At 34.6% G+C, this 21,795-nt stretch overlaps 1 protein-coding gene across 2 annotated transcripts in view; it reads left to right on the top strand.

Annotated features, from left to right (window-relative positions):
- LOC111058616 overlaps positions 1–21,795 on the top strand; it is a 94,469-nt gene that overhangs the window by 26,036 nt on the left and 46,638 nt on the right. For both annotated transcript variants that reach the window (XM_039432332.1, XM_039432331.1), the window contains exon 6: positions 1,530–1,695. In XM_039432332.1, the coding sequence (XP_039288266.1) occupies positions 1,530–1,695 (166 nt within the window). The remainder of the gene's footprint in view (positions 1–1,529; positions 1,696–21,795) is intronic.

Genomic DNA, 21,795 nt, shown 5'->3' with positions numbered 1-21,795 from the left:
CGGGGATCAGTGTTATCCGGATTGATTTTCTCAATTTATGTGAATAGCATATGTTCTGAGTAGATTTTTCCCCACACCGCTTTCTCCTAGAAATCCCCAGTGTCGCTCTGGGCCGGCTAGACTCAGTCAGCGTCTGGGGTGGGCCGTAGCCCGGAGCAATAGGGGATGGGATGCTCCGTCTGGTGTCCATCAACCACCCAAGCTCGTGTCGGGGGTCTCAAGTAGTGAGTGCCCTCTTGAGTAAATTTCCCCTCATAGGTAGGAGGGACCGTGCTGCTTAAGAGGGTTGAGCTTGGTGAGACAGGAATGATAACAGTGTCTGGTAATCAGGTCCCTCTCAAGGGTAGTGTCCACCACCTCGAAATGGTGTCATTGAATCTCTCTCGGCTTCTATTTAAATTATGGATCAACTTCGGTGTTCTCGATCCCTTCTGGCATTCCTCTTGCGATTCCAATCTGAATTGGGATGATGAACTAACCCTGGAATAGGACTTTGCTGGTGATCACAGAGTCCAACACTCTCGGTCACCGGCTGTCTGTAGCCTTCAGGAACGCAATTTCCGGGACAAAATAGTCCGGTCTCCAGATGCCTTCCTTCTCCTATTCCGATACACTTCGGAATATTTTCTAGCAACGTTAGATTTCTCTCAAAATCTACCCTGTCATTACAAGTTGCAACAAGCTGGATAGCTGCTATGAAGTGCGAATGAAGTCGCTTGAACCTCACCTTTTCACCAGTGCTGAACCTAGATGAAATACACCTAAAAGCCATGAAAAGGTGTATCCTGGAGTTGGAGTAAAACAGGTATAATGTCTACGTCAGAAGTCGCGTTCACTTTGGCTGGAGCTCTGCTGTGTTCAACAACTCTACACCCACTGACTTAACTGGCTCTCGGCTCTCATTGGAGAGCCTCCGTTGTCACCCAAGTGAGATAAGTCAAGGCTGCACGGCTTTGCAGTGGAGCAGTGGTTGAATGCCTAAGCCGCTCGTTGATCAACAAGATCTTGTACAAAGATAACCACGCATTGGAAAACAATTTCAACAATTGCTTGGAATGTGCATTGATTGTTTTTTATTCTTTTCAAATTAGGGAAAGTGAATCAAAAATGTTAATATACATGTATTATCAAAACCAAAATTCCTTACCCTGTCATATTATGCAAGTTCCGACTCGGAAAAATAGTTCATAGCTTATTTTTTTCTTAATTGAAAATATGATGGTGCTCCAAGCAGGACTTTCTTCATTGTGATTTCTTTTTACAACGTGTAATTGTATTATTAGCTTTTTCTACTCATTTTTATATAACTTATTCCTACTCCATTGAATGAATATGACATGTCACGTACTATGCTTAATTCTAAAGTGACTTTGTAATTCAATGAATTCTATTATTTTTATTCTATTCTGCTCTGCTAACCATTGTCACAATGTAGCTGTCAAACTTGAAAAGTTGGTTTTCTGTCATGATGTCAAACACGTAAATAATTTTCTCTAAAGCGTCTTATTGAATCTATCCTTTGATTTCAGATGTAGGCGCCATTCAGGAGCTTCAGAAGGATTCAATATCGTATTCAAGTTGATAATCAATGATGAAGTCTCGTTTTATACCAGGGAGTTGATAAGATCAAACTATGTGTATTACTCGAAGAAACAATCAACTGTATGGCTATGTGATATTGAAGGGAGTCAAACAGTAAGGGGAATATTGTACTAGGCAATATCTTGAATAGTATCCTATCCTCTTCCAATATAAATTTAATCAGAATAACAATGGTTGCGTTCAAAGCTACTGATCAGTGAGTAAACAATGAGATCGGTCAGTCAACGTGGCACTAATTGAAGCACAGTTTGGTCCAATACAAAGACCTTAAGGATGTGCAAAGGAAAAAAAAACTTTCTACTGGTGATATTTTTCAAAGTATTTCGATTTGTATACTATCAAGCTAAAATAACTTGACTAAAATATTTTTTTTGGTAATTTTTAGTAGATTGAATAACTTTCTAAGAATAGATATTTTCAGAAAATTTTTCACTTTCAATGCCCTATTACCATAGGTAAGTATCGCTTTCCAAAAAAAAATTAAGATAACCCAATATCTAAATTTCTCTACGTTTCAAGGTCCCCTGAGTCCAAAGATAATGAATGGTTTTTGGGTATTGGAATTTTGCATGTTGTGTGGTGTGTGTGTGTGTGTGTGTGTGTGTGTGTGTGTGTGTGTGTGTGGTGTGTGTGTGTGTGTGTGTGTGTGCGCGTGTGCGTGTGTGTGTGCGTGTGTGTGTGTGTGTGGTGTGTGTGTGTGTGTGTGTGTGTGTGTGTGTGTGTGTGTGTGTGTGTGTGTGTTGTGTTGTGTGTGTGTGTGTGTGTTGTGTGGTGTGTGTGTGTGTGTGTGCGCGTGTGCGTGTGTGTGTGTGTGTGTGTGTGTGTGTGTGTGTGTGTGTGTGTGTGTGTGTGTGTGTGTGTGTTGGTGTGTGTGTGTGTGTGTGTGTGTGTGTGTGTGTGTGTTCGTGTGTGTGTGTGTATATAAGAAAAAAAATTTACATCATTTTTTTCTATTTTGACCTCAACCTTGAATCTGGTTAGGTTAGGTTAGGCTTGGCTAGGTTAGGTTAGGTTAAGTGAGTTAGGTTAGGTTAGGTGAGTTTTTTTCCAGGGATGAGGCCTGGTGCAATCGAATTTTATATCATAAACCTACTATGTTCCAATTTTCGTGAAAATCGTTAGAGCCGTTTTCGAGATCCATTGAACATGAATAACCATAAAAATAACCCGATATAAAAATAGCCAGATATATAAAATATACTAGCAAGAACCCGTGCTTCGCAAGGATCTATTTTAAAACTTGACGTAATGAAATTTTGAAGAATTGAGAAAAGGCCTATAACCATCCTTGGTTAATTAAGAATCTATAAGTAAAATTTCAAGTTAATTAGTCCAGTAGTTCAGACGTGATGATGCATCAAACATAATTTTCCCATCCCGTACATGCATAAGCCAGCTCTTTACTCTATATAATTATTATAGAGATATTATAGTTAACGACTGCAAGAGATAGGACTGTGGAACAGAATAGTGGTGAAACTATGATAGCGCCAGAAGTGTCTCAAACACAATAGTAAGTACTACATGAACTTTTTGAAAGTTGTTTGAAGAAATGTTAAAACAACAGAACTGAATCCTTATCATTCTACCTTCATCTAGAGAGGCTTTTGTTTGAGCCGAATGAAAATCTATTTATAAAGAATGAATGTCTGTTTGTGTGTTTGTTTGTATGTTTGTTTGTTCCCTGTGGACTTGAAAACTACTTGACATAACGGCATGAAACTTTGGGAATATGTTGTGTGAATATTGGGGATGGTTTCTGAACAGAAATTTTAATAGGGGAGCTAATAATAATTATTTATTAATCCATTTTACAGACATATGTTTTCGAAATTTTCGGCCAAGCGGCTACTGAAGAACGAAAAGATGATCATGATTCAAGATCATATTATTGTGATAATATGATTTAGCATCTAAAGTTACCAGCTATAATAAACACATCACCCTGTGATAAATTATTGTGTACTGGTATTGAAACGGTAGTTTCTTATTTCGATTTTAATCAAAAACTTTACTGATATATATTACTACCAATTGATTGAGAAGAATAATATGTTTTCGGAATAATGAATGCTGCATGACCTAAGCACATAGAAAGTCCGTATTGAGATGTAAATGAGCATGTTGATTGTCAGATAAATTCCATGATTCACCAAATAAAGTCAAGTGTAACATGAGATACATAGGCGGTACGAAGTTCGCTGGGTAAGCTAGTTATAAATAAGGCTTTATTATTAATAGACATCGCTGAAAAAGACAGGCTCAATCACCAGGAATACTATAAATCTATGAGGGACCAGGAAGCCATTAATTTTGAGTAGTTTAATTACTTCCATTATGGACACTGGATACATTATGGACAATCAATACCTATGAAATTTATTAGCTACCGTACAGAATAAAAAAATATTGATTGCAGTGACCTCGACTACTGTATTATAAGCATTCAGATCAAATATAAGGAATTACTCGCATCTCTCATCAACTCGTAATTTTTATTCACAAAATATTAACAAAAATATATATATTAAGTTATATTTAATAAACTCACGGCTAGTACTCAAGTTTGTCTTTTTCTGGCCGTGCTACAAATAAATGTAGGTATATGTTTGACATTTTGTTTCTAAAATCTTGTTGTCTATTAAGAAAGTTTTCAATGTGATTCTTGATGGCAATAAAATTTGAATTTGAAAAAAAGAATCATCAACAAACTCCTAACCAAAGAAAACCTTTGTGCTCTGTTTTAATCGGAGTGTATGAGACTCCATATACAGCTGATAGAAGGCGCAAACCGAAGTGGCCAAGCATACAAACACAGATGGAACAAACACGTGGTAAGCTCGCGCTCTCAATCAATCAGCAAAATCAATTCGATCAGCTAATTGATGAAATTGTTTTAAGCTTTCCAATGATTACAACATATGTTAGAATATCATGAATATCATGTGTCAATTATCTCAGTTCCATATAGAGTCCACCTTACCATAAGCTTACTTAATAGGATCCTTTTTCATCCTTTGAAATCCTTAGAGGCAAAATATCTCAAAATCCGTTCTTAGTGCGCATCTAGCATGTTTGAAGAATATTTGAGCTAAGTTTTAAGTCTGTAGGCCTATTAGTTTGAGCAGTAGTGTGATTTTACATAATAATTTTCGAAAAGTGCCCTCTCCAGAACCCCCCTGTGCTCCTGATTGGAATTTTTCTGCATAGATCTGATTTTTTTCGTATCTGAACGAAAAAGTTCCTCATGACTTTGATGTGCAATGAACTGTTAAGAAGTGAAAATTTTGGGGGGCCCAGCTCCCTCAGGGGGGAAGATTTCTGAAAATCCTTTTGTAGTGGATGTTTTGAGGCTAAAATCAACAATTGTGCGAAATTTCAAGTTTTTAGGCTTAGTAGTTTGGGCTGTGGTGTGATTTCAGTTTCTCGGGGCTTAGCCTTTCAGATATAGGAAGAAGAAGAAGAAGAAGAAGAAGAAGAAGAAGAAGAAGAGAAGAAGAAGAAGAAGAAGAAGAAGAAGAAGAAGAAGAAGAAGAAGAAGAAGAAGAGAGAAGAAGAAGAAGAAGAAGAAGAGAAGAAGAAGAAGAAGAGAAGAAGAAGAAGAAGAAGAAGAAGAAGAAGAAGGAAGAAGAAGAAGAAGAAGAAGAAGAAGAGAAGAAGAAGAAGAAGAAGAAGAAGAAGAAGAAGAAGAAGAAGAAGAAGAAGAAGAAGAAGAAGAAGAAGAAGAAGAAGAAGAAGAAGAGAAGAAGAAGAAGAGAAGAAGAAGAAGAAGAAGAAGAAGAAGAAGAAGAAGAAGAAGAAGAAGAAGAGAAGAAGAAGAAGAAGAAGAAGAAGAAGAAAGAAGAAGAAGAAGAAGAAGAAGAAGAAGAAGAAGAAGAAGAAGAAGAAGAAGAGAAGAAGAAGAGGAAGAAGAAGAAGATTATTATGTTGCTTCGGCCTGTGATCTGTATACTGTGATGTAGTCTACTGTAACAACTAAAGGTGCGTCCACACATGCCGAACCGAACCTCGAACCATGCAGCAAACCGTGCATTCCTCCGAACATCTTGCCTTTCAACGAACATGAGCATATTTTAAAAATCAGCTGTTAATCATTCGCCGTACCGTACTCCGAACCATTCGCCGTGCCGCTTGCCTATGTTCTAACTGTTCGCCTCACCGCACTTCGAACGCTGAACTTTTCAGCCAATCAGAGCCCTCGATTACAATTCGCCGTGCAGCTCCCTCCACAATATTTTGGCTATCCATCACAAGTGGAAAACATGCGAACATGAATACAGAAGTATGGACAATTTTTTATTTGATTAAATTCATGTTTTGAAGAATTCATTGTTACGAATGATAAATTGATAGGAGCTTATAAATATTTTCTAATTCAAATGAAATAACTTCTGAAAAAAATAATGATTGGATAAATACCAATATTGAATTATTGTTGACAAAGAACTCAGTACATCGACAATTCATTCAACTAATTCTGTATTGATAAAATTATAATCATTTCCTCTATTGATGATCAATTTCATCAACTAACTGAAAAAAGTACTTCAATTTCCATGAATTTATTAATAGAATTATATAAATCTAAAGTGTGGGTCATATCTAAATCCTTGTTGGCAAGATAGATGTTATTCATTGCAGAAATCATTGTTATTTTACTAAAAGATAGGATGAAATGAATAGTTCTCTTTCAGGGGGAGTTTTGACAACCCACAAAACTCATTCTTCATTTGAAGAAATGATATCAAAAAGGTACATAGGACCTTACTTTTTTGTTCAGCTTGCCAAAATACCCCTCATTTCAATATTAAAATTTTCGAATACAGTGAGTCAATCATTCTATCAAGGCTTGAATAATTTTCAAATTTTAATTAAATAAAAATGGTAGAGAATAATTATCATGTAAATATCAACACCATTATTTAAAGTCATATTAACTGCATGCGTTTTCATATTGCCGATACAGCATTGATAAAACTCTAGACGTTTATTAAGCAGTCTCAAAAAACTGTTCTAGCTGAAAAATTAATAATACATGCCACGTGTAGGCTTATACATTGATCAGGAAAACGAAGTTCAAAACTATGGTTTGCCTTAACATATGTTTTTGAGATAATTTCTTCGATGCAGCTGTTTCACATCCACCATTATACAGAGTTTGTGAAAATAAAAATATTTATTGATTACCAAAACAATACTATTATTATATTAATGATAATAATTAATTATTGAAACAATACTTTTATTATATCAATGATAATAATATTATTAAACATATTTATCAATTATCAGAACAATATTATTGAGGTTGAGTGGAATCAGGTAGAAAGCAATAATAGAACAGATGTTCTTTTTTGAATTTCTATCATATTATTTTGTTATTTCCAATGATTACAACATATGTTAGAATATCACATGTCAATAAATAAATTATCTCATTTTCATATGGCACTCACCTTACCATGTTCATAACCTTACTTAATAGGATCCTTTTTCATCCTTTGAAACCCTTAGTGGCAAAATATCTCAAAATCCGTTCTTAGTGCGCGTCTAGCATGTTTGAAGAATATTTGTGAAAAGTTTAAAGTTTGTAGGACAATAAGTTTGAGCTGTAGTGTGATTTTACATAAAAATTTTCGAAAAATGCCCTCTCCTGGACCCCCCTGTGCTCCTGATCGAAATTTTTCTGCATAGATATAATTTTTTTTTCGTAGCTGAACAAAAAAGTTCCTCATGACTTTGCTGTGCAATGAGCGGTTAAAAAGTACACAATTTTGGGGGGGCCCCAGCTCCCTCAGGGGGGCAAATTTCTGAAAATCCTTTCTTAGTGGATGTTTTCAGGCTACCATAAACAATCGTGCAAAATTTCAAGTTTTTAGGCTCAGTAGTTTGGGCTGTGGTGTGATTTCAGTTTGTCGGAGCTTAGCCTTTTATAAGTATAGAGAAGAAGAAGAGAAGAAGAAGAAGAAGAAGAAGAAGAAGAAGAAGAAGAAGAAGAAGAAGATTCAGAAATTGCTCGCTTAATATAATAGGATATTTTATTCAATACACAGTTGAACCCTGCATTCTCAGTTATAACTGAACCAATCTTTAAGTTTAATACGTCAAATCAAAGAGGATGATGAGTGGGTTTGCAGAAGTCAATTTAATGTTTTTTTTCCATGATCGGTAGACCGAGCTCCGCTCTGGAGTACAAGAGCATACACATTTTATAACGAAAGAGGAAATTATAATATACTAGCTGGCCCGGCGAACGTCGTACCGACAAATAGTTAATGCATCTCATGACAAACTTTAGCTGGATGCACACCTGAAGAGGCGCGATGTGGTATTTTGCATCCAGGTGCTTCTCGCCATTTGGTTTGACTGGAAGAACTCACATACACTGAATCGGGCATGGGGAGGAATAGTGTGTTAAGGCAATGTCCATAAGATCACTTTTTATCACCTAGCCGCGCCTCCTCAGGTAGATGTGCTTAGCCTTAGCTCAATCTGATGCACTATATTTTAAAGAAAATTATCCAACAATCGGTATTTACATTTATATCTCAGTATGGACTTCCTAAGTGCTGAGTTAGTTGGTCAGCAGTTAGTATTTTTAGATATAGTTGAATACAGCTTCCTGGGAAATTGAATGGTATATCTCCTTGCTTCTGATTTTCTCATGCATATTCTAAATTCACAGCAATTCGAGTTCTACGACCCAAGTTTGGACTTCGTTCGTAACGCGGCATTATTATTAGAATTAAAATTTTGTGAATCAGTAGAAAGAAAAAAAAGAAAACAGAACTAACAACGGCTGTTGGATGACACAATGATTATAACAGCTGATTTTCATTTCTGTGTGTGGCCAGCTCACAAATCTTCACATGTAAACTCTGAAGGACCGTAGGAAAGAGTCCTGAAGTCGTATCATAAATTTTATAGGCCATAAACCTACTCCTGAACGTGACAAACACAACTAGAAAAAATCATCAAATTCGGTGCACACATAAAAAAGGTTATTGAATGTCAAAATTTGAGGCTCGATTTTTATTCATATAGATCCTTGATTTGAAGAATAGTATACTATGTTTGCTACAATATTTTTGTTAATTTACCATTCAGCCCTACTATCCTGCACTAATAGTATCTAGTTACTATTTTGGACTTTTTAGAGTAAAACTTTAGCCCAAAATTCACAACTATATGATGAAGTTTCCACTTGAGAATTACTTCTAATTCTACTTTCCAAAATTTATGGTCATTGGTTATGTGCCTCATCACTTTATAAACAAAATACTACACATGAAAAGGCCAACCAACAGCTGTGTGCATCTGCTAAGAAAGTTTTGATGTTGAAGAATTAAAAGGAAATTTAACTATTTGATCAATTTGGAAACACCACGAAAATATGTTTTTTTACAACTGCGCGTAAATAGAATTTACATACTCAATTCTCCTCGTAAAACAGCTTATTTCTGAGGAGAATCTACTTTTTTGCTCTCTAACCATCTGCGCATGCAGATGGTTAAACCCTCAAAACCTCTTTACGCTCGCTAATCATTCGCGCATGCGCAGAGGAGTTCCATTATGCCCGCTAATCAGCTGATGATAAGCAGCTCGCCAAAAGTAGGTCAGATCTTAACCTAAAAAGTCGGTAATTGTATCGGCTCTGCACTCTGCTGCAGCCATGATGGATATCAGTGAAGACGATTTATTATTAACTCCGCCAGTTATAAGTAATTCAACAGGTTTGGGCAGTTGTAGAAAAAAAATTGTATGAAATTCGCGCTTAATGCTTCTTTATCGCTCTTGCAAAATTATCACATGACGCAAAGCAGAGTTTTGCACGAGCGCTAAAGTTGTACATTACACTCTTAATACATAAATAGCTATTCTATTTTCAAAATGGTTATTATTTTTGATTAATTATAATTAATTTCACCTTTCAAACCCTCGAGTTTTCTTTATCCTACAGGCCATATTTATATTTTACAGTTTAGCTATACGTCAGCTTGTGAATTTAGGGGATGAGATATTTTGATTTTCCACAGACGTACATGCTCACTCATTTTCATATCCAAAAAAGACGAAAATCTCAGCTGTTTTTCCAAGGATGAAACATCCTTTTAATATCGTGTAGCGAGTTTTCCTAGGGATGAGACCTAGTGCAATCGAGTTTTTCTATCATGAACCTACTATGTTCCAAATTTTGTGAGAATTGTTGGAGACATTTTCGAGTTCTGTTCACATACAGATATATAATTTTAAAAACATTTAAAACATATAAAAATAAAATAAACATAAATTGCTCGTTCAATAGTATAGGATAGGATAATTTGTTCATTCCACACAACCAACCTAAACTTGGCTGTAACGTCATTGTCAAATTTCATCAATTTCAAACAGCTGATCATGCGTATCTATTTCAAACGGCTTATAATGTGCACAATTTGAAAATTTATCCTATTATGAAGCAGGGCAAAACGATAAAAAAGAACATCAAAAACATTGAAGCGTCTGGGTTTTAAAACTAGGTCACGCACACTTTGCAAAAAGAAGAGAGAAAGAGAGAGAAAACAAGAAAGAGTGAGGAAGAGGTACGAGAAAAGATAAGAGAAAGAGAATGAAATAAAGAAAGAAATGGAGGAAGAGAATGAAATAGAGAAAGAAATTGAGAAAGATATAGAGGGAGTTTATGAAATAGAGGAAGGGAAAGAGAGAGATAGATAAAAAGAAAGAAAGATGAATTGCGAAAGAAAATAAAAATTAAAAAGAGTGATGATGAGAGGAAAACGAAGAAGGAAAGAAAAAGAATAAAAGGTATAAATGGAGAAAGAGGAAGGGAAGGAGAAAGAGAAAGAGAAAGAAATAGAGAAATATAAAAAAAAGTATGTTACAATATTTACTGGCTTTTACACTAATTTACATTAAATGACGATAATGCTAGTTATTCAACGAATTTCACAGAGTATAAATAATTAATCAATGAAAATGAATATAGAAATGTAATTATAATAACGATGATATAATAATGTGATGTAACTTATAAATCAGCTGTGTTTCAACAAATAATTGTCGATAATTTGTCACATTATTTTTTATAGTTAAATAACGATTAGCCCCCTGCTTGGCATCAATCGGTAGAGCATGAGAAATATTTCAATAATTATAAAATCTGATCGTGGTTTTACTAGGATATAGTCTCATAAAAATCTTTATAGGCCCAGACATGAGCTTTCACAATAATACTGATAATTTATAAAAAATATATATATATATAAATATAAAACTTATATCCTATAGTAATGGGGAATAAAATGAATCGTCCACCATAAAAAATTTGATACATACTTATATTAACAAATATTTAAAAAAATAAGTCAAAACAAAAATATATAGAGCGACAGAAATATATAATATAACAAGAAACGAAATCAATAAAATATCACAGGTTAATATTATTCTTTAAGTTCTATAGCACGAAACGCTACCATTTGCTTTCATTTTATGATCATATGCATTTATTTGCATGTAGCTTTGATATCAACTTGCTGATGCTTTTCGACTTGGATAATTCTATTTCAAATATAAACTTCGTAAAACAGAGCATGATAAATTGATAAATCAATAATTCAATTATATATTAATTCCTATGGTTTCCAATAGATTTCTTTGTATTAAATATTTTTTATCTCAGGGTGCGGGATTCAGCACCTGACGGAATAGATAGATCAATTCATCTAGTGAATCAGAGCTACATTATATTATCACAAATTATATTGCAGAAATTAATGATCATATGAATATTGTATTAACAGCCTAGAACCATAGAGAAACAATAGCGTAAGTAGATAGCCCATGGTATAGGGAATTTATGTCGCAACTTTTACTGTTATCTCAAGCCGATTACTGTCGATTATTGTCAATTTTTACTGTTTTGTTGGGGTGAGAGTGTATGAACGGCACAATTAGAGAGACTACCAGCGTCACACAGCTGCATGGGAAAGAACTACGTGAACTATCGGCTTGGGATAACAGTAAAAGTTGCGACATAAACGCCCTACTCCATGGGATATCTTCTTATGCTATAGTTTCTCTATGCTAGAACTTAGTATTCTTTGATTGATGGATCTTTTGATATATGGATTGATTCGTTACTATCTAATCTTTAACATTATCATCTTTCGCGATATTAGCCTATTATTTCACTTAGACCTATAAATTTCTTCAAATAGGAATTTTTATTTATCCTTTCGGATTTTTGAACGTTACAACTTTTAGAAGGATATAAAATATCCTTCCCATTAACACACGACCGGGTTGTGATGAATTAAAGCTGTTGGGAATTATAACTCGAAGTAATGTTCAAATAAGAAATTCTACTTGATAAGTTGAAAACTAGTTGACTTGAATCTTAGAATATTATGGGATGAATGAATGAATGAAATATAGAATGATAGTGAATACAGTATTGCATTAACAATAGAAATTAGATAAATGAAACAAATGTTATAATATGGGATTTAATAAAAATTTCAGAAATTGATTGGGTAATATTAACAATATACAATACTAAAGAACAGAAAATCTTGAGATAGGAAGATGAATACCGTATGTATTATGTAGAATGGAGATGGGATGTGGAAAATGGATGAATGAATGGGATGGAGAATGGAAAGGAAGAGAGATTAAAATATTTGTCATGCGGTGCTCTAGAGTTGGACAGACTCAGTCATTTTCTCTATAAGATACTTTTTCAAAGACAGGATAAAGCCCGCTCGGCTTTCAATGCATCTAATAGAGTTGGGATGTTGATTCCATTAACGACAAGCACTGACAGGGAAAGATTTGGAATAGATAGTAGCAGTTCGATGATTAGGTATCCTGAGAGTATTTGCACCAGTTCTAGTATGGGAAGCGTCTATCCTCCTACCATCGGAAATAAATTTGAAATAATTTTAAAAATAGTTGGGATTGCCATATTTTTAAGTATCTCCAACAAGATTGATTATTTTGAAACGTCTCTGATCGGGGAGCTTCAGGGTAGAGCTAGCAATGTGTGCTGGGGTGATATGTTGAATGAATGAATGAATGAATAATTGCTTTCATTTTAACATTGTTTCCTATATAATATTATACAAGAACATAATTTTAGTTATAACAAGCATTAAACCCTTGGTCAACGACCGTCAGGGTGAGGTTTGCAATGAGTAGACTCCATACAGAATTACACATTTTTGTTTTTCAAATACTTTTCACTTAGTGTTCATTCAACAGTTCACAACGCACTATCCATTGAACTCTGAAATCAAGTAGTATCTGTATTTCCATGCACCAACACAGTATGCACCTATCTTTAGCCAGTCATCTCCGTTTAGGTAGTTCTTCAGATCTTCCCGTGACAATGCTGCCCTGCCAAAGTGTTGCCATCTGAACTCGACGAGTATGGGACATTTTCCAATGAAATGCGTGACATGTTATGTTACATATCAGGGTGATATGTTAATGGCGTTCGAAAGAATAAACAAATCGTAGACAATAATTTTGACAGCGCTGCATTTTATCATTGAGTGTAACTTGCATGTCATTGAGGACAGAGTTGCAGTACGTGAAATGTGGAAAAATCAGAGATTGGACCAGTAATAATCGTATACTTCTAGGAAGCACATCTTGTAATTTTTTCAGTGAATGCATTGCTAAGAAAACCTTTCTATAGGTTTTATTGACTTGTTCTGACCAGTCGAGGTTTTTTATCCATAATAATGCCTAGGTTTTTCACTGAGCTGCAGTGGGGGATCACATTACCATCAACAGTTATTTTATGTATCGACTTGAAGTCGATATTGTTTACTAAACGTGAGTAATCAATAATTTTATTATGGGCTGTGTTTTGGTTGGGTTGAGTCTGAGGCCGTTTTGCCTTGTCCATTCCACTATCGAACTTATGTCATGATTCATTTTTGCACGGTTTCATTAACTTTCGTTATCGGACAACTTGCATGAATTTGAAGGTCATCTGCATATGTATGGAAACTAGAAAATTCTATAGAAGACGGAAAATCATTTGCATACAGAGTAAAAAGAAGAGGGCCTAGAATTGAACCTTCAGGAACATCATGTGAAACATTCAACCAATTCGACCTGTTCTTGCCAAGAGAGACACATTGTTTCCTATCTGTAAGATATGAATTGAATCAAACTATAGATTGTAACAATATTTATTGTTACAATTATGAGTGATGAGAATTATGCGAATTAGCCTGAGAAGTTAGCCTGTTATGAAAATGGATTTTGCTGTTTCGCTTTTCTGCGGTGTGTTATGTCGACTCTGTCAGTGTGTGTGTAGAAGTTGTAGTACTCAGAAAAACTACAATTTTCCTGGAGCAACAGCTTAGTTCATGACCCTTGCTTTTCTGTGTTGTGTAGTGTCGACTCTGTAAGTGTGTGCATAGAAGCTCAGTCGAGTTCAGGACCTTATAAGGCAAGGAATTTATAGCTGTCAAGGAAAAATAGCTGTCACTTGGTGGGAGAATGTATCTTAAATTGTAGTTGTAACGTTCCTTTCTATTGGTGGACATTTTTCTAGAAAATAGTAAGTGCCAATCACAGTTAACGTTGGTTAGGTCTATCTAGTATGGACGATCACACAGCTGTCCACCTCAAGACGAGAAAAGCGAAGTGGATTCACTCAGCGTCTGGCCTCCGTCATTAGCAGTACAAAATGTAGTCTGATCAATATTTTGTGTTAATCATGGCTTCCATGCCAGCTTCAGGCCTTTTTAGTATTTGGCTCTGGAACCTTTTGTTCCAGTAGCATTTTTAGTTTTTTCCGCCTCAGTAGTTGCCTTAATTAAGAAGAGAGAGAGTATCAAATTGTCACCTCACAATGGAGATTTTCGTCCTATAACCGCTACTAAAGGTACGTCATAGATTTATAATATTATTAAGGAAATGATTATCGATGAAAGCTTCCATCAGAGTGTTAAATTTGTTGTGATAGATACAGTCGAGTGTAATATGTAGAAATGTAGAGTACCTATTAGAAGAAGGAATTGAGAATGATATTTTTGATTTTAAATTATTTTTGAAGAGGAAGCTATTAACCTAAATTTCAATTACTGTTGTTTAAATCCAAATTAACTGATGTTTATAGTATATTATTATGAGTTCTGTCAGTATTTTGTTATAGATTTTATTTGTCTTTTTGATTCTAATGAAAAGCTTTCTTGATTATTTAGGAAACACCTATCATGTAATTTATTCTTTTAAATTACACCATATATGTAATTTATGTAAGAGAACTGACTAAACTAACAACAATACTCGAAATACCTTACTATGAAGTAATTCAATCAACTTGTGAATTATGTAGGCCTATTATGGAATACTATGTACTCATCGCTTTGTGTATAGGGCATAACCCTGATTACAAATAAATTCTATTCTATTAAATCAAAAGATTGAAGTAGGTAATAACTATTTATGTTTTAAAGTAATAAGTATTGATTTGAGTTTTATATAACCTAAAGTAGGTTGATTTTATTATATAACTGAAGTTAAGTTAATTTGTATTATCCTAGTTTATTTTTTTATTCTAACAGCGGTGTAAGTACGGGAACATCAAAGTATGGGATCAACGTGCGAATCCATCAATTCGTATGTATCCATGAACCCGTATCATGAACGTGTGTCTTTAAGCCGCTGAGACGCCTCTGAATCGATGGCAGTCCTAGAAGTTTGGGGTATGCTGTCTCCTGTCCATCTGGACGTGTAGAGCTCGATCACCGAGCCTAGATTCAATTTGAAGAAACAGCTATGAGGTAACAACTTTTTTCCAAATTAAACGAACGTCCCAGGAACTCCGGATGTGACAGATTGGGTTTTAATAATGATAGACTTTCAAAAAAGGGGGAGGGTGTAAAACGTGCGGAATTAGACTTTTGTTAAATCGTAATTTTGAGATATTATTTGGATTGGATAGATCACTAATTTTATTAATCTTGGTTTGAGTAATAGATTTTCGGTTGTATCTTTACATTGAAATGTGAGGCCATATTTTCTCTGTAAGGATCCAGCTGGGAATTTCAGTTTTCTTTAAATTTATATTTTAATCTACTGAGCTACTAAAGTTGAATTAGTATACGAAATGTTTAAAGGTCCCTTATTGATAAATTAATGTTTTAAAATAATTCTCATCTGAAAGTTGTAAAGGATCAAATGAAGTTTCAAGGACCCTAACCTTTTCTAAATTTGTTTTGATGACATATATTTTTTGAATAGTTTTTCCAAGGTAGTATTTCATGATGGAATGAAGCCAATGAAACTTGAGGAATGTTTGTCTTTGCAGCTTTCATGATATAAAGATACAGAATAGTTATTATTGAGGATCATTAATAGTTGATAATGTTTTGATAGTGTTTTAAAGTTTCCAAGTGTGTTCTAAATTTGATGTTGTAAGAATTTTATGAATTTTATGTGGATCTTTTCTTAAAATATTTATTGTTTTTCATGATTAACTTCTGAGACATATCTATGATAATTTTCAATTCTTCTTTTGAAATTAGAGTCCTTTAAGCTTCTTATGATTCAATCTAAAACGTTTTCAATGTAGAGCATACAAAGTAGGTTATTACCGAATTATCTATATCAGAGATAACTTTCTAAATTTAGTAATTTTATTATCGGTTTTCATGATGTAACTTCTTTGTTTTATTAATTGTTGAATTTAACTGTAAGAGGTGACAATATAGTTGATACCTTCTCTCTATTTCGTTGTCTCTCTTGTCATTTCTGGTTTCCCGTTCTCTAGCACTAGGTATGTTTATCAAGCATCCCTTTTATTAAGTTATATTGTGTGTGCTTCTAAATTCTAAATTCCAAATTAACTTTCTAAATTCATAGCACGGCACAAGATTGATGACTGAGACCAAGAATAGCTCATTTTTTTAGAAGAATCTTGTGATCAACAGTATCAAATGCTTCAGAAAAGTCAAAAAGAGTCAAGATTGTACATTTTCTTTGATCCATTGTCAACCTAATATCATCAGTGACACGTAGAAGAGCAGTTTCTGTTGAATGAGATTTACGAAAACCGGACTGAAAGTTATGAAGCATCTTTTTCTGTCCAAGGAAATCAGTAACTTGTGCATGTAGAAGCTTTCTAGTGCTTTTGATAGTGCAGATAAAATACTGATAGGTCTAAGGTCTTCAACTCTATTGGGAGATGGAACCTTATTCAAAGGACGAACTAGAGCAGCCTTCCAACTTTCAGGAAAAGATCCGTTCTCAAATAAAATCAAATCAAATCCATTTATTGCCAACGACAAGTATAAAACAAGTATAGGCCACGTCATGAAAATACAATCAAGAGAATTATTGAAAATAAATGTGATAGTTGGTAGAACAGCAAAGAGCATTTTCTTGATAATTTTGATTGGAATTTTGTCGGCCCCAGTGGCATTGCTATGAATAAGCTGAATTGCTTTGAAAACTTCAAATTATGAAATTGGATGAAAAAGGAATTGATCTTCCAATGGTATGTTTAGGTTTGTCACTCGATCATTAAGGTCATTGCAATGATTCCTTATCGCTGACTCATCACGCTGATTTGAATGTGAAATGAAATGGTTGTCTATATTGTCTAGAGGTAAGTCAATTTCGATTTGGGATTTCTGTTTGTCAAGACCGAATTCTTTTATACCACGCCATAGTGATGAAGAGTCTTGTTTGTTGTCAGTCATGAATGAATTCAGATACTTGATCTTTGAGTTATGTAACTGTTGTTTCACTTTATGCCTAAGGCTCCTATACTCAATTAGACTGTCTAAGTCGAATGTCTCCTTGACGGTGCGCTTTATCTCTTCTACCCATCATTTTCAGTATGTCGTCAGTCATCCACGGTACACGTCGTTTTTTATTCATTCTATGAGTTACATAAGGCGCATGTTTGTCATATAAGTCAAAGTCCAATTTTCAAAAGTCTCTACCATTTCATCAATTGAAGTTAAGGCTTCAATCTGATGCCATGGAGTATGAGCTACATCAGTCAAAAAAGCAGGTTCATTGAAATGTTCAAAGTCTCTGAAAGTTATGAACTTCTGTGCTGGTTTTCGTGACTTATGAGAAAGCACACAATGAATCAGGTCATGTCCAGAAATAGCTGGGACTGATATTTGTCCTGTTTGAACAACCTCGATGGGATCACTAAATATGAGAAAATCAATAAATGTGTCAGATTCATTTGTATGGTGAGTTGGATCGAGTGGTAGAATAGTCAAGTTGAGGCACTGAAATATGTTAGTGACCTGATAATAGTCAAAGTTACGATTAGTCATATTGAGGTCAGTGTTCATGTCACCCATGACAAGGACACAGCTATAAGATGGCATAAGAGAAAGCAATACATTTTCAAAAACAGTAAAATGACCGATTTTCGGTGGACGATAGCAAAATTCCCACAAGTAATCTATTAGATCTGGACAAGGATAATTCAAGGAACATGAATTCTGGTCTAGCAGAGTAAACTGGCTCAGATGTGAGTAATACTTTAGTTTTTATACCGTCTTTGACATACACTGCTACGCTCCCACAAGCTTTATTCAACCTATCATTACAAAAAAGATTATATCCAGGCATGGCGACTTGGTTGGATGGAATGCTAGGTTTCAAGATTGATTCCGAAATTCCTATTATACTGGAGTCCTGAAAGCGAAAGATTGCTCTGAGTTTGACGATGTGACAACTGAGGGACTGGACATTAAGATGAGCGGTCTTAAGAAGTTTATTGTAAGGCTGAAGCTTATCTGTTAACAGTAATTATGTGCACGCTGCATGCTCTGCAAAAGTTGAACTGTCATGTCAAGAGTCACAATGTCACACTAGTTGAAAATTGGGAAAATGAGAGTCTTGACCAGCATATCCTTTGTTAAAAAGGGAATGAGGTCAGAGATCCTCTTCAATGGCATGATCCCCCAATGACCTTGTTACAAGTGTGAGTCACGTGGCTGGTCTATTCAAGAGTCCTTGTCATTGTGAGTCCCAGATTTTCCACGTCAGAACTTTATTCTAATTGTACATTATTCAATGATATGTATGGTCCGTTAGATATGTCAATTGTGTTTTAAAGTCTTGAGTAACCTATCACTATTGATTTTGATTTTGTCTCGTTAATTTTCAGTCCATTGTACCAAACGAGTCAAGTCAGCATTGACCTCATCAACTGTGATGTCAAAGTAATTTTTCTTGCAGTATCGGTATATTTGTAAATCGTCTGCATACAGTATGATGTCTGGTCATGAGTAGTGTGCTTGTCACATCATTTATGTAAATGCTGAACTGCAGAGGACCCAATACCAAACACTGAGGAACTCCTCTGTTCACTTCACGCCACCATTAATAACCATCGTGTTACATCATCATCCTAGAACCTAAATTACCGTATATGAATAAATAAATATGAATTTTTCAGTGTCTGAAATGAAATGAAAGTGTTGATTCAAATTTTCAAATCCAAGTATATAAATCTTAATGTGGCTTAGGTTTCAAGGGAAACGATAAAAACATATATATATATTTAAGGTAATGAGCACAATGAATTATATGAAAATGGTTACTAAAACATCTTTTTATAGGGAGAGAATATAGTATTAGAAAAATTTAGAATTCATAATTTTTCATTTTCAATCTTTTCCTCCCTTTTGTTACTAAATGAGCTATTTTTAATAAAAAAATTGAACTGCAGTAGTTATAAGTTCCCTTCAACACAAAAAAAGAAAGAAATGAAATCATCAGTGTTAGTTTTGATGTGACTATTGTAATTAGTTGTAATAATATTTTATGAGTTATCTATTCCTAATTGGAGTAAGAAAATCTTCAATTTTAATTTGAAATCTGTTTTGGATATGTTCTGGAATAATATTTGTTGTGGGAAATTAAATAGGACGTATTAGTTTCGATATGGCACATGACAGATGTGAAAGGAGAAAGGATGTTTGAGAGAAAGCCTTCTGTAGGGCTTTCTGAAAGGGAGGATAATAGAAAAGAAGAAGTGGAAGAAGAAAAAGGGAAAGAAGGTGGAGTCGGAGAAGAAGTGAAGAAAAAGATCAAGAAAAAGAAGATGAAAAGAAGGAAAAGAAGAAGAGAAAAATGTAGAAGAATAAAGAGAAGAAGAAAAAGATTAAGAAGAATAAAGAGAAGAAGAAAAAGAAGAGGAAGAAGGTAAAAGGAGAAGATGATGAAGAAGAAGAAGAGGAAGAAAAAGAGGAGGAAAAAATAGTTTAATGAAGTCGCACGTTCTTGCGACCCGGGATAATCTAGTATATTAATAAGTTGCGGATTTAAAAACCAGTGCAATTGTTCATCAGCGAGTTCTCCTGCGCGAGGGGTTCACTAGTTATACATTTAGAGCAGAAAGCATGATATGCATTCATGTGTGCTTATATAGCTAGTGAGTTAGGGGGTTAGTCGTAGCCGATAACAGTGTAACCGGTGAAGGTGTTCTATAAAACTCTTTACGACTAACCAGACATCATTCTATAGCCGGTAATATCTTTGTCTCATGCTCATGGATAAGTTAATCTTACAAAATAGGAATCTTATATGTGAAATAATATGAAAATACATGTGGTTCGATAGACATGTTTGCATTCCATACCACCGCTGCGCACCATATGTTAACGGAGGGAGTTTTTCCTCTCCTGTATATCATATTTGCTGGAAGTATACTACTAGAAAACATCTATTTGAATCCTTGATTGGTTGGGAGCTTCGAGCTTATAGTGGATTAGTTTATTCTAATGCACTGATTCTCACATTATATATATTTGATTGACACCAACTATTCTAGCATCTATGTTAACTACGAGCCAGGAGCTTCAATGAGAAATACTTTCCAAATTCAATCCAGGTTTATTGAACTCTAAATCAAACGTATTAACTAAAGACATGTCATAATTCAGCAATAGATTTAGGAAACAAATGCATATTTCACTTTCAATTTATTAACTTGAGAACTCGATAACTTGCTGCATTCAAACTTGGGCCTTGGTCATTCCATGAAACTTAATTTTTCAGCTAAAAAAATACAAAAAAACTTTGGCACTCACCATTTTATCAATTTCACTTCGACTTTTGAAAGACACGTGACAAAACTTTACTGAAATTCACTCACACTAAAATAGATTGATCTCCTAATTCTCTCAAATTTGGCGTCTTATTAATTTGAACTAGATGAGAATTACTAAAAACAATTTGTCTCTCTGAAGGATACCCATTCAGAGGCCTGAGGCTCGCACACCGCTACATGTTTTTCCGTTCACGTCTCAATCTGAAATCCAGTCCTTTTACTTGGAATTAATCCCCCTCCACAATCGTTGATCCTAGCTTCCAGTGAAAAAACCAAAGCTTCAAAAAGGTCAATGCTCACACAATTCTCAAATATAGTAGCTTTTTCGACATTATATTGGAACTGTATTTGAAAAATGCCCGAAAATTGCTTTAATTTCGGCAACAAAGCAACAAGTTAGCAAGTCAGGTTAATTTTCAAACTCAGGTTAATTTTGAAATTCAAACAATACAAAGTCAACTCCCACACTAAAACTGAAAGTTCAAATTAAATCACATAAATCAGTATTCATTAAGTTCAATAACCTGCATGAGAATAAGATACACAGAAAACAACTACCATAATACCCACTCAATATCACACTATTACAGTGCTGTGATAGATAATAGTGATGGAATGGGAAATTAAAATGAAGAAGGAAACCAGAGGAGGAAATCAGTATCAGCTGGAAAAACGTGATGTAAAGAACTAGAGGAGGTCTGATATTATTTAGTTTTTCGTCCCTCATGACAATAATCACCCTTAAACAGTCAGTCCACTCAGGATTGAGAGAACAGATAATTATCGCAATGAAATAATTTCTTATAACATTGCTGCTGTATTAGAAATGAGGTAAATGATTTCGATTAAATAAGCTTCCTACAATAATTTTATGTGCGTTTCAAAGATTCATTTTGATTGAAACTTTCCTGTACGATGAAGAGTTTGAAGATTAGATAAAGACTGAATGATTACAATATGTATTGGAAACCAGCTGTACGAACGTCAATATGAATATGGTGTGGCAGGTGGAGAAATGATTGAAGGGATTCAGAAGAATAATAAGAGAGACGCAGCATTACGTGTTATTGAAGGTCCCACTGTCA

This window comes from Nilaparvata lugens, chromosome 7 (assembly GCF_014356525.2).
Source record: "Nilaparvata lugens isolate BPH chromosome 7, ASM1435652v1, whole genome shotgun sequence".
Lineage (NCBI taxonomy): Eukaryota > Metazoa > Arthropoda > Insecta > Hemiptera > Delphacidae > Nilaparvata > Nilaparvata lugens.
Note: the sequence above shows the minus strand (reverse complement) of the source record. Positions and strands in the feature narration are given on the sequence as shown.